The following is a 12,450-nucleotide window of genomic DNA, read 5'->3' as shown; positions in this document are numbered from 1 at the left end:
CCTTCAACACTTGGAACTGGGGAGCTGGTATGCTTAAGGCCCACAGGACATGTGCACACCCCCATCAAGCAAAAATTACCTGTACCACACTAAGCAGGTTTTCTTCAACTAGAGAGTAACAAACTTGTGTGGAACATTTAACTGCAATGGATATACATAGGTCCTATGAAAGCATCTGCACCATTACATAAGGTATCTGAGCACGAGGACTACAGGACAGAGGACAAAAGCTATGACAAAACACAAATCCCCCGCATACTGTGTGCTACTCCACGGCTCAGCATCATCAACAGACACGCTCTTCAATGGTCAAGGTCCGGGAATACAATTTCTGTTAGTAATTAAACCCCACGTCACCACCCAGTCTGCTTTTCCTCTTCCCCAAGGAGAACATCATTGTGGGAAGCAGGCAGCAAAGGCGAAAGCGAGGCCAGGCCTCTACTCCTGCTCTTCCCACAGGCAACAACTCTGAAGAAGCCACCACTCACAAAGGAGGCAGGGCACAAAAGGGTTCAATGTTCAGTTTCCTTTAATGACCCCCATCTCCCCTGAAGGGTAGGTGCAGGCAGCTAGGCGACGGCAAGACATGTTCACTTGAAGATCTTGCCTTGATTGACGGCTTTGCCCACATGCTGGAAGGCCCCCTCCCAGGAAAAGTACTCTCGAACCAGGGTCTGGGTCTCCTCGCTACCAGGATCCAGTTTCCGCCATGTATATGACTCATAGTCCACCTGCCAATCTGGACTTAGCTGGGGATAAAAAGCAGTACAGAGGCATGAGGTTAGGCACTGGACACCGCTTCACACCCCTGCAACTCCCAGCTCAGACAGACAGGACTCACACTGACGTGAACATACTTCCTGTGTACAATCCAGAACCCTTCCCTATACCCACTGGCCCAGGCAAAGGACCCCCAGAGTTCCCTAGACTCTTGCCTACTTGAAGAGACTACCCCCAGTACCATCCTCACCGGAAAGGCAAGCTCTTGGCCTCGGAAGACCCAAACGCCAGAAATGGAGCTGCTGTTGTTGGTTCCAAAGAGGATGACACTAGCGAAGGCATTCTTCCTCAGTTTGTCCAATCGCTGGAACATGCCTGGAGGGAAGAGGAGACTATTCAGCCTCTGGAATCCAGTCCCCACTACCTCGATCACCCTCCTCCCAGGCCCACTCCTCTTCTCACCAGTGATGAGGTTGCAACTCATAAAGGTCTGGGTGAGCTCCTCAGGGAAGCGATATTCAGCATACCACAGGGACCAGCCGTCCTTATCAAAGTGCTCCCAAAAATATGGCAGCGCCACGGAGAGGGTGTCCTCGTTGGAGTACTTCCGCTTAAACTCGTCCAACACAAAGGTACTAAAGAGAAAACAAAAGGAGGCCAATAAGGAGAAAGTCCTGCTGTAACTGCAAAGTATCTCTAGGCCACTGGCGTTTTCACCTAGCATTTACTGGCTTGGTATAAGTGGCCCCTATAACGCAGTGATACTAACAGCATAGGAGCAAAGAGAGCTAGAGGATGGAGCTGGAGCATAAACAAGACGAAGGAAGACACTTCTGGGCCTATGAGTGCTAGACATGCACGAGGAGGAAGCCAGGACACAGAGCATCCCACGAGTCCAGCACGGGAGGACACGGCTGGCTGCTGCCCTCATGTGGTGGCTAAAAGCAAGAGTCTGTTCTTCCTTCTAGTGCCCCTCCCAGACATTCCCCAGGAATGCTCAGGTCAAACTCCCCACCTCTCTCCTCCCCACCACACAGGCCTTCTAGGTTACAGGCTGGAACAGAAATGCAAGTGTTTATGCCCAGATCCTCTTAGTCCCTCTCTGTCCAGTAACAAGTTTGCATACTGAAAAATTTACCAAAGAAAAGGTTACCAAAGTAACCTGACACACAGGGTCAGACAGACAGAGCCACGAAAGCTAGCACAGCCACAGGAGGCATTTCCCCCAAGGCTCAGGCTCTATTTTCTCTTTCCAACTATAAATGTTTCTCAACAATATCTAACTCCAGTTCCAGGGGATCCGACACCCTCTTCTGACCTCCTCGAGTATTAGGCATGCACATGGTGCACATACAAACATGCAGGCAACACTCTTACACATAAAATAAAAATAAGTCTTTAAAAAATAATAATAAATGGCCATGCAGTAAGGCGCATCCCTTTTATCCCAGCACTTAGAAGGCAGAGGCAGGAGGATCTCTGTGAGTTCGAGGTCAGCCTGGTCTACAGCCCGAGTTCCAGGATAGCCAAGGCTACAAAGAGAAACCCTGTCTCAAACACCACCCCCCAAAGGCATAAATACGCTTCAAGTTAGAAATGATAAGCACCACACTCTCAGTGCTTAAGAGGTAGAAGCAGCAGGATCCAAAGTCCAAAGTCATTCTCAGACATAACAGCTCCAAGGCCAGCCTGAGCTACACAAGATCCTGACTTCTAAATATCACATTATTTCACTCAATCGTTACATCGCCTAAGTCACACTGCTACCCTTCTCTCATTTTACAGATAAGGTTAAATGGTGCGTCTGGTCCAAGGTCTGTAGCAAGAGTCTAGCAAAGCCAGAAATCTGCCCTTTAACCACCACAGTTCCCAGACTGGTCTCCAAATGTCCACCAGACAACTCTTCAAAGGGGCCTGAAACCTTAGAACCCCCCCCTTCCAAAGCTAAAAGGTAGGCCTGGCGACCTTTTCACATTCCATCTGTTTTTCCCCAAGTAACAGATTGGGTATGGTCTGCACCTGTAATCTCAACATAGGGATGTAACAAGATCCTGCCTCAAAGTTAGGATTGATGGTAGAGCTAGATGGCCCAGGATGCATAAGAATGGGTGAAGCCCCAAGTACAACACTTAGCACCCTAAAATAAATATATAGTGTATGTGTATACACATATATACATAGAGAGAAAAACAATATAAGCTCCCGTGGCTCAGTGGTTAAAAGAACTGACTGTTCTTCCCAAGGACCCGAGTTCAATTCCCAGCACCCACATGGCAGCTCACAACTGTCTGAAGATCCAGTTCCAGGGGATCTGACACCTTCACACCAATGCACATAAAATAAAGTTAAAAAAGTCTAAGGGGCCCAACGGTGGTGGTACACACCTTTAAGCCCACAGCACTCAGGGAAGCAGAGGGATCTCTGTGAGTTCGAGGCCATTTCTACAACAGTCACAGCTACAAAGAAACCTTCTCAAAACCCCAAAAAGCCTAAGGGCATGTTGGACATGGTGGCACACTCCTTCAATCCCAGCACTCAGGAGACAGAAAGCAAAGCGGATCTCTGTGAGTTCCAGGATGGCTAGACTTGCCCTAAGGGAAGTGAAGTGTGGTAGCTCCTGTAAGCAATCCAACACTTGAGACAAGGAGGACCTGGAGGAGTTAACGTCACTCTTAGCTACAGTCTCAGTGAGACTAGCCTGCCATACATGAGACTGCCTTTGAGACATAGTGAGACAAAACAAAACACAAGAAAAAGAAAACTAGGTCTCTGCCTTTGCCCATCTGTTAGAAAAAGAGAATTCTAACAGATTGAGGACATAACTCAGTGGGGAAACTGCTTGCTTTGGTATGCAAGCATGGGGAACTGAATTCAGATCCCTAGCACTTACACAGTAGCTAGCATTTGTAATTCCCAGTGCTAGGGTAGCAGGCTAGAGAGGTCTTGGGGGTTCAAGCTCCAGGTTAAGACAGAGATTTCAAAAGGAGAAATGCCTTTACAGATGCACCCAGGGGCACAAAGACATACACAACAAATAAAAGGGACTTCTGACATGGTGGTGCACCCCAGGATTCGGTAGGCAGAGGCAGGTGGTCTCTGTGATTTTTTGGCAGTTTGGTCCATGCAAAGAGTTCCAGGTCAGTCAGGACTACATAGTGATACCCTGTCTTCTTCTTCTTTTGGTTTTTCGAGACAGGGTTTCTCTGTAGCTTTGGAGCCTGTCCTGAAACTAGCCCTTGTAGACCAGGCTGGCCTTGAATTCAGAGATCCGCCTACCTCTGCCTTCCAAGTGCTGAGATTAAAGGCGTGCACCACCACTGCCCAGCTGATACCGTCTTTAAAAAAAAGCAGAAGAAAGCAGGGCAGTGATGCTGTACACCTCTATCTAATACCAGCACTGGGGAGGCAAAGGTAGACAGATCTCTGAGTTCAAGGCCAGTTTGATCTACAGATCAAGTTCTAGAACAGCCAGAGCTTCAGAGAAATCCTGTCTAGAAAGACCAAAATCAATAACAAAACAAAAAATAAACAAAAACAGGACTTCCAGATTAGTCCATCCCAGGTGGAGGCAGGAAGATTCAGAAATTCAAGGGCATCCTCTGTCACACAGCTCACAAGTCAGCCTGGACTACCCTTACTCACATATATCAGTATTTACACAAACAACCAAATATTGCAACCCTACATGCACGATGAACAAGGGTTAAGAATGCCTTCCAACATGCTTACCTCTTGGGCAAGTGAGCAAAGGGGTCCTTGGCCTTAGGCTCAGCAGCCAGTGCCTGCTCACACTCATCCATCTCCTCCTCAGGAGCTGGGGCAGCTGCCTTTTTCTCCTCTTTCCGTTCAGCCTGGGGCTTCTGTTTCTCTTCTCGTGAACCCTTTTCTTTCCTTGGAGTATCTTTTTTAGGCTGGCTCTCTGCAAACTTCTTGGCTAGTAAAGGAGACAGGAAAGGAAATATATTGCTTCTTTCCATTTTCCTCCATACCCTGCAGCAAGCAGGGAAAAAGATTGGCAAGAACCACCACTTGGTTGTCCAAACAAACATCAAGAACAAGCCACATTATCACGTGCACTGCATTCCAATGTCTTACAGTGACTATGCTCTGTGGGTCACCACAAGTCAAAGGCTATGTAAATCAGGGGGTGACAGAACAAACTGGACCCTGACCACATGCTGTCTCTTCAGACTCACCATCAAACTGGGCCATCTTCTCACACAGCTTCACCTCCCCCAAGACTGCCCTGAACTGGGGCTGGTTAATGCAGGTGAGGAACCATCGGTTGGTATTGGGGAAGGCCTGGCGAAAAGAAGGCTCTAAGACCTGCCAGGACAGAAGGACAGAACAAAGTCAACAGTGCAAAGTTTGCAAACAGATTTCAAACCAGAGCACAAAATCCTTACCTCTGGTTCCACTTTCCTCTCCACTCCCACAAAGCAGAACCTTAAATTACTACATCTCCTGAATGTAGATTTTATTATTATGTATACAGTGTTCTGCCTGCATGTATGCCTACAGACCAGAAGAGGGCATCTGATCTCATTACAGATGGTGCAAGCCACCATGTGGTTGCTGGGAATTAAACTCAAGACCTCTGGAAGAGAAGTCAGGACCCTTAACTTCTAAGCCAATAGCTTCATGAATATGAAAATTTTGTCAACATGTATCTGTGTACAACATATGTGTAGTGGGGCCGGAGAGATGGCTCAGTGGTTAAGAGCACTGCCTGCTCTTCCAAAGGTCCTGAGTTCAATTCCCAGCAACCACATGGTGGCTCACAACCATCTGGAATGAGGTCTGGTGCCCTCTTCTGGCCTGCAGACATACACACAGACAGAATATTGTATACATAATAAATAAATAAATATAAAAAAAAAATATGTGTAGTGTCCCTTGAAGCCAGAAGATAGAATCAGATCTCGGAACTGGAGTTACAGTTGATTGTGAGCCATATGGGTGTTGGGAACTGAACCTTAGTCCTCTGGAAGAGTAGCCAGTGAGCACCTTTAAAAATTACATTCTCTCCAGTCTCCTTTTTCTGTTTTTTTAGTCAGTGTTATTGCATAACCCTCCAGCCTCAGTGCTGGGATTTCAAGTGCTTCTTTCTTCTGCTTTTACAGCTCAATCTAAAAGAATGGTTGTTATTATCCCTTTATATACTATTATTCTACCTAACACTTACTGTTTTAACCTAACTCAAGACCCAGCAATACGACTTTTGCGTATATACCCAAAGGATCATACCATAAGGATGTGCTCAACTATGTTTATAGAAGCATTATTGTCTTAGCCAGAACCTGGAAACAACCTAAATGCCCCCAACCAAAGAATGGATGAAGATGTGGTACATTTACACAATGAAACACCACCAGAAAAAAAATGACGTATTGAAATTTGCGAGCAAATGGATGGATCTAAAAAATAGAGTGAGGTAACCCAGACCCAGAAAGACAAATATCATATGTACTCACTCTTAAGTGTCTTTTAGACACAAAGCAAAGAAAAACCAGCCTACAAGTCACAATCCCAAGAACCTAGACAACAAAGAGGACCCTAAGAGACATACATGGATCTAATCTACATACGAAGTAAAACGATGAGATCTCCTGAGTAAATAGCACGGGGACCATGAGGGTAGAAGGGGAGGGGAGAGGAAGGGAGGAGTGGAAAAAATATATATAGCTTAATAAAAATAATTCAAAAATACTTTTTTTGCTCTTTTACATAAGCATTTCCAGTCTATTCTTTTAAATTTCATGTCAACAAAATTTTCTTAAGTTAGATTCAACAAGTCTCTAACAGCGTCTATCTAAGAATACAGGGCTGGGGATGTGGCTCAGTGGCAGAACGTAAGCCACCCAGAAAGCACAAGGCACTGGGTTCCAACACTGCGTCCAACGGTGGGAGAGCTGGAGTGCCTAGAAACGTATTTTGCTAAATAAGCTGACCCAAAAAAAGATACTTTGTGTACAGAGCTGGGAATGGAAGCTAGAGCACGCCAGGTAAACTGTGTCATGGACCCCATTCTAGCCCTACCCTGCAACTACAATCTATATTTGATACAACCAAAGCTGAGACTAGAGCATAGCTCAGCAACACAGTATAACTCCTGCACGAACAGTACAGTCCTTCTAACTGCTTCAGAGAAAAACTCACTGCCCTCTTTAAAAACTTTTCAGATTTGCCAGGCAGTGTTGGCCCATGCCTTTAATCCCAGCACTTCGGAGGCAGAGGTAGGCAGATCTCTGTGAGCGAGGCCAGCCTGGTCTACAGATCAAGTTCCAAGACAGACAGGACTATTGCAGAGAAAGCCTGTCTCAAAAGAACAAAAACAAAATTTAAGATTTATTTCATTTTTACATATTTGAGTGTTTTCCTTCCATTTATATCTATGCACCATGTGAATGCCTGGTGCTCACTGAGACCAGAAGGTATTGGACTCCCCTTGAGCTGGAGTTACTCATAAGCTGCCATGTGTATACTGGGACTTGAGCCTGAATCCTCTGCAAAAGGAATGCTCTTAAGTGCTGAGTTATCTCTTCAGTCCCACACTTTTGTAGTTGTTTCTCGAGACAGGGTTTCTCTAACAGTCCTGGCTTTGTAGACCAGGCTGGCCTCGAACTCATAGAAATCCTCCTGCTTTTGCCTCCCAAGTACTGGGACTAAAGGTGTACACCACCACCGCCTGGCCCCACACTACTATCTTAAGTCTTATTTTTTGTTTTTTATGTATATTGGTGTTTGCCTGCACATGTCTGTGCACCACATACATTCCTAGTGCTCACAGATGCCAGAAGAGGACATCACATCTCCTAGAAATGGAGTTACAATTAGGAGGCACCATACTGGTGCTGGGTGACCTCTGGAAGCACAGCAAGTGTTCTTAACTGTGAACCCGTCTCTCCAGCCCGTCGTTTTCAAATTTGCCAAAAATAGAAGGGGGTGAGCTAAATTTTGTCATCTGATGATGATGTGGGATTCTCCTTTGTATGCTGTGAATACTATTGGTCTATGATAGGACAGAGTAGGGGAAAACTAAACTGAATGCTGGGAGATAGGAGGCGGAATCAGAGAGAAGCCATGTAGCCCTACCATGTAGCAGATGATGGAACTTTACCCGGTAAGCCACAGCTTCGAGGTAATACACAGATTAATGGAGATGGGTTAATTTAAGATATGAATTAGACAGAAATACACTTAAGCGATTGGCCACAGTATTGCAAATAATATGGTTTCTGTTATTATTTTGGGGCCGAGTAGCCAGGAACAAACAAGTGGCTCTCCTACTACACACAGAAGCCAGGACCTCCAAGTTCTGAAGTACCTGGGTTCAAGCAATACTCGAGCACTTACTAGCTGTGTGTTGTGGGCAGGAAAGCACTACAATGACCGCGGGAGGCACACGGTCCAGCACACAATCACTTTTTTCTTTGTTCCCACTGTACTCTGGACCAGATGTTGCTTGGAAATCAATACAACATTAAGGAAAAAATAATAATAATAACTTGAGGGGCTAGAGAGATGGCTCAGCAGTTAAGAGCACTCACTGGCTGTTCTTCCAGAGCTCCTAGGTTCGAGTCCCAGTACTCACATGACAGTGACATCACAAAATGTCTTTAACTCCAGTTCCAAAGGATCTGGCATCCTCACACAAACATACATGCAGGTAAAACACCAATGCACATAAATTCTTAAATCAAAACAAATAAAAAATGACTGTTCTTCTAGATGACTAGGATTTGATTCCCAGCACCCACATGGCAGCTCACAAACCCTTGGGATCTGCACACATAATGTACATACATACATGCAAATACATGTAAGTGAAAATTTTTATGTTTTAAAAAAAGTAAGCCAAATAGTGATTGCTACCACCTTGAATTTATAAGTAAAGTAAAATAAAGAACTGTGAGAATTCGTATAACCCCTCTCTCTGCACCAGGGAATAATGAAGCCTCCAGCAGCCCTTGATGCTATAGGAGCCATCCGTGCCTCTTACCTACCTTTAATTTTTGCTCACTATATAGCCCAGGTTGGCCTCATACCAGAGTGATCCTCCTGCCTCAGTACCTCAAGCAGTAAGATTACAAGTGTAAGCCACCACCCCTACCCTTACCCATCTTTAAATTAAACCCAGATTCTCAAGAAAATAAGAAACATCACCTAAAATGAAAACAGCCACAGAACTCAATCCTGGGATCCCTACAGCCAATACTGGCCCCCAAAGCAGAACCCAGGGCTCCCCAGTACTAGTCAACCCTCTGTCAAACAAGTTCTTTTCAAACCTTACCTGCTTGTAGAGCCACAGAAGGGTACAGACAACTGTGATATCAGCCAGAGTCACTCGCTCACCCACCTAGAAAGTCCTTGTCTTCAAATGAGTGTCCAGCAGCCCCAGGATTCGCCTCACCTCTTCTTTTGCATTTTCGGTGGCCTGTTTGTTATGGTGCATGATGCCCAAGGTGGGGAATACTCATGTGCTGGCTGGAGGGACGATATCACTGTCAGCAAAGCTCACCCACTGCACCACCTGAGCTGCTGCCTCTGGAGTACTTCCCCGCAGGTCATCGTTGCTTACATAATAGGCGATGGCATTGCTCTCAAACACACAGAATCCATCATCACCCTCAAATGCTGGAACCTGGGGACAAAGCAGTGAAAAGACAAACCTAGTATGCATGGGGATTGCTCACTGGCCAATTTTCGGGGTTAAATTGTTCTACACAAGAATGTTAAAAAGACAGCCATTGCTATGCAAACTTGAGACATTACTAGAACTCAGGAATGAAGCACACTCAGTAACCCCTGTAATCAGAATTTAGTGTTGGGACTAAGAATTCAAACATGGTTAAAATGTGAAATTAAGGCGCCATACCCTTAATCCCAGGAGTCTGAAACCAGCCAGGGCTACTGAGACCTTATCTCCAAAGAAACAATATATTGAGGTATGGATGGCAGACAGTCCTATATCTACAACTCCACTACCTACAGCATTAGGGACAACCCACATAGAGCATCTGCCCTCCTCCACACTCAACTTTGGATATTTAGCCCCACTTAAGCCCTTTGGGATAAGAATCCAACTCACAAGAAACTTAATATATGTGTACAGATAACACTTGGCCAAAATACATTTCATCCCACAAATATAAAGCAGGTTTGTAACTCTGACAGTCGCCGAGCAGCTCTCAATTTCCCTTCATAACTATACATTCTCCAACTTTTTTCCCTTTATAGGCAGGCTCTTCTTACTAGACTATATAGCCTCACCTCACACAATCCTCCTGCCTCCAGTCTCCAGAATGCTGGGCTTACCAGAAGCCTTCAAAATGACTTTTGCCTTTTAGGTGCTTGGATCGCAATCAAACTCAGGGCCTTTCATCCCCAGGAAATTTTTAAGAATCACTTCAATGTTAAAGAATATGGAGGCTATCTACAGAACAAAATTCTTGGGCTCTTTGGGGTCTCTGCTTCCCCACTCACCTTGCCAGCAGGAAACTTTCTGAGAAATTCAGGGGTGCGGTTGGTTTGGCCAAAGTGGAAGTGGGGTGGTGCGGAGAGCACGCGGACCTGAGCCCCACTGTACTGAGCAGCAATGAGGGCCTTGAAGGCTCTCCAGTTTTCAGGATATGTGTACAGGGTCTAAGAGAAAGGGTGGAGAACGGACATGAGTAAAACAATCCTGAAGGCTACTTCCCACACTTCCCCGCAATCCCAATGCCTTCGACTCGTTTTTACTCCTTCTGCTGAACAAATTAACTGAGTATGCCCTGTGTAATCAGAGTCCTCTGAAATAGCAAGAACAGAACTACATACCAGCTGCTAAATAAAGCTTGCCGACAGATATGACCTCCCTTAAGGACATCTCTAGCAGCATTCTTCCCTTCCAAACTTCCTGGCCAACAGACTCCCATCTGCCCAAATACACACGCGTCCACGTCTCCCTGAGCCCTTGTTTCATTCATTCGTGGTGACCCAGTGCATGACTACGGCCAGGCTTGTAGGAACTTCGCAAGTACACACAACGACCATACATTTCCATGTTCCCCTCAAACCAGCCACGCTGGCCTCTAATGGCATGATCTGCTCGTCAACTCCTCTTCCTAAAAAAGCCTGTCTCTCCTCGCCGCACACTAACATCCCTCTGGTCCTGTCCTGCGATGTTTCCCGGTTATCTCCCCATTAAAACCTGATCAGAGGGGTCCATATGGTCTGACTTCAGGGTTCCTTATTCCTCTGGCTCTCAAACCTCCCCGAAAGACAGCTCTGTGTCAGTCGTCTCTGCCCACAAGGACCCTCTCCTTTTTCACTGTTCCCTCTGCTGACCCCCAAAACGGTCGCAAAAGTTCCACCAACCTGCCGAGACGCCACATCTTAAGATGGCAGCGCAGCTGAGCCACTTTTTAAAGACCCTGACAGTGGAGAGCCATCATCTCTTTTCTCCTCAACCCCAGAACATTCCACCTCTGGCCTCCCAGCCCCAGTTCCTCTTCAGGCCCTAGGAACCCTGCTCCATGGCGGTACGGTCTGTGGGCCCCAGATCGGCTCTCCGTTTGTGTCTGGAACTCTCCCGGCGCCCACTGACCCGATTCAGTCAAAGGATGGCGGTGGATGGGGTGACCTGGATCACCGGAGCCGGCAAACTTACCCCAGCCGCCATGGTGATTCCGCAGAGAAAGGGGGTGGGGCTGTCGGTGCTGCCGCAAAGTAAGCCGCCAGGGAGACAAGGGAGGGGGTAAGGGGACAGCCGGGCGGAAACAGCGGCCGGAAAGCGAGGACGGCATAAAAGGCACACGCACGACAGTTCCGTCTCCAGCAGCGCTGAGTTGGAAAAAGCAAGGGGTGGGGCCCGCTGCCTGGAACGCAGAGCTGGCGCCTGCGTAGTACGGCTCTGGAAAGGCCTGCCCCGCCCCTGTGGGCCGACCAATCGGAAACCTGATAGGAGACGGATCTCCCCCAGGGCGGGGAGAGTGTGAGAACCCAGCGGAAGCACCGCCCCTCGACCGCTAGCAGCTCTAGCGGACTATGAACTACAGGCCACCAAAGCTGCAAGGAAGGGTTGGTGATTTACTTTTGTTCCTGTTCGGCTTCTTCGGTGAAGGGATTGTCTGTCCAGCCGGGGCCCATGGCCGAAAAATCCTGAAAGTAGGTCTACTCTGATTAAACAACCTTACTGCTAACTTCTACAACAAAGGAGACCGGACCAACTTGCCATGTCACCTGTGCCTCTCAGGCTGGGCTGCGCCCCAGAGGGTCGGGTAAGGCAGGCCAGTTTGATACAATAATTTACACATACCCAAATCTGAAAACCTTGTATCCAACTTAAGGGCAATCTGAACTCACTCTAGTACTAAAGGATAGACTAGACAAACCCTAGACCCAAAATTTATGGTGCTTCCCATGACCCGGGGCAGCAGAAATCGGTGTCTTTGCCTTGTGGTGGTGGCACTCCCTGAATGTGGTATGAGGTGGGAAGACGACCTCAGAAGTGAACATAATGACTGTTTTAAGGTGGTCAGGCCAAGCAGGGCAGAAGCTACATTAAGGCAGGGAAGAAAGGTGTCACCAGGTAGAAATCAAAGTTGTCCAATGTCAATATATACATATTAGAGTACTACTCAGCAGTAAAAAACAAGGACTTCTTGAATTTTGCATACAAATGGATGGAAATAGAAAACACTATACTGAGTGAGGTATGCCAGACCCAAAAAGAGGAACATGGGATGT

At 46.8% G+C, this 12,450-nt stretch overlaps 1 protein-coding gene across 1 annotated transcript; it reads right to left on the bottom strand.

The window, feature by feature from the left end:
* Positions 1-511: 511 nt before the first annotated feature.
* Positions 512-11,506, bottom strand: Eef1g (eukaryotic translation elongation factor 1 gamma). Its single transcript, XM_050137198.1, is given in 8 exon segments — positions 512-749; positions 971-1,095; positions 1,183-1,355; positions 4,450-4,654; positions 4,917-5,046; positions 9,014-9,364; positions 10,207-10,365; positions 11,372-11,506. Coding segments are annotated over 8 exon segments (1,314 nt in total). The 5' UTR covers positions 11,384-11,506; the 3' UTR covers positions 512-590.
* Between the last annotated feature and the right edge of the window lie 944 nt (positions 11,507-12,450).

Source organism: Alexandromys fortis, unplaced genomic scaffold (genome assembly GCF_014885135.2).
Source record: "Alexandromys fortis isolate MF-2015 unplaced genomic scaffold, M_Fortis_MF-2015_v1.1 scaffold_3, whole genome shotgun sequence".
Taxonomy (NCBI): Eukaryota; Metazoa; Chordata; class Mammalia; order Rodentia; family Cricetidae; genus Alexandromys; species Alexandromys fortis.
The sequence above is the reverse complement of the archived record's forward strand: the minus strand, read 5'-3'. Positions and strand labels throughout refer to the sequence as shown.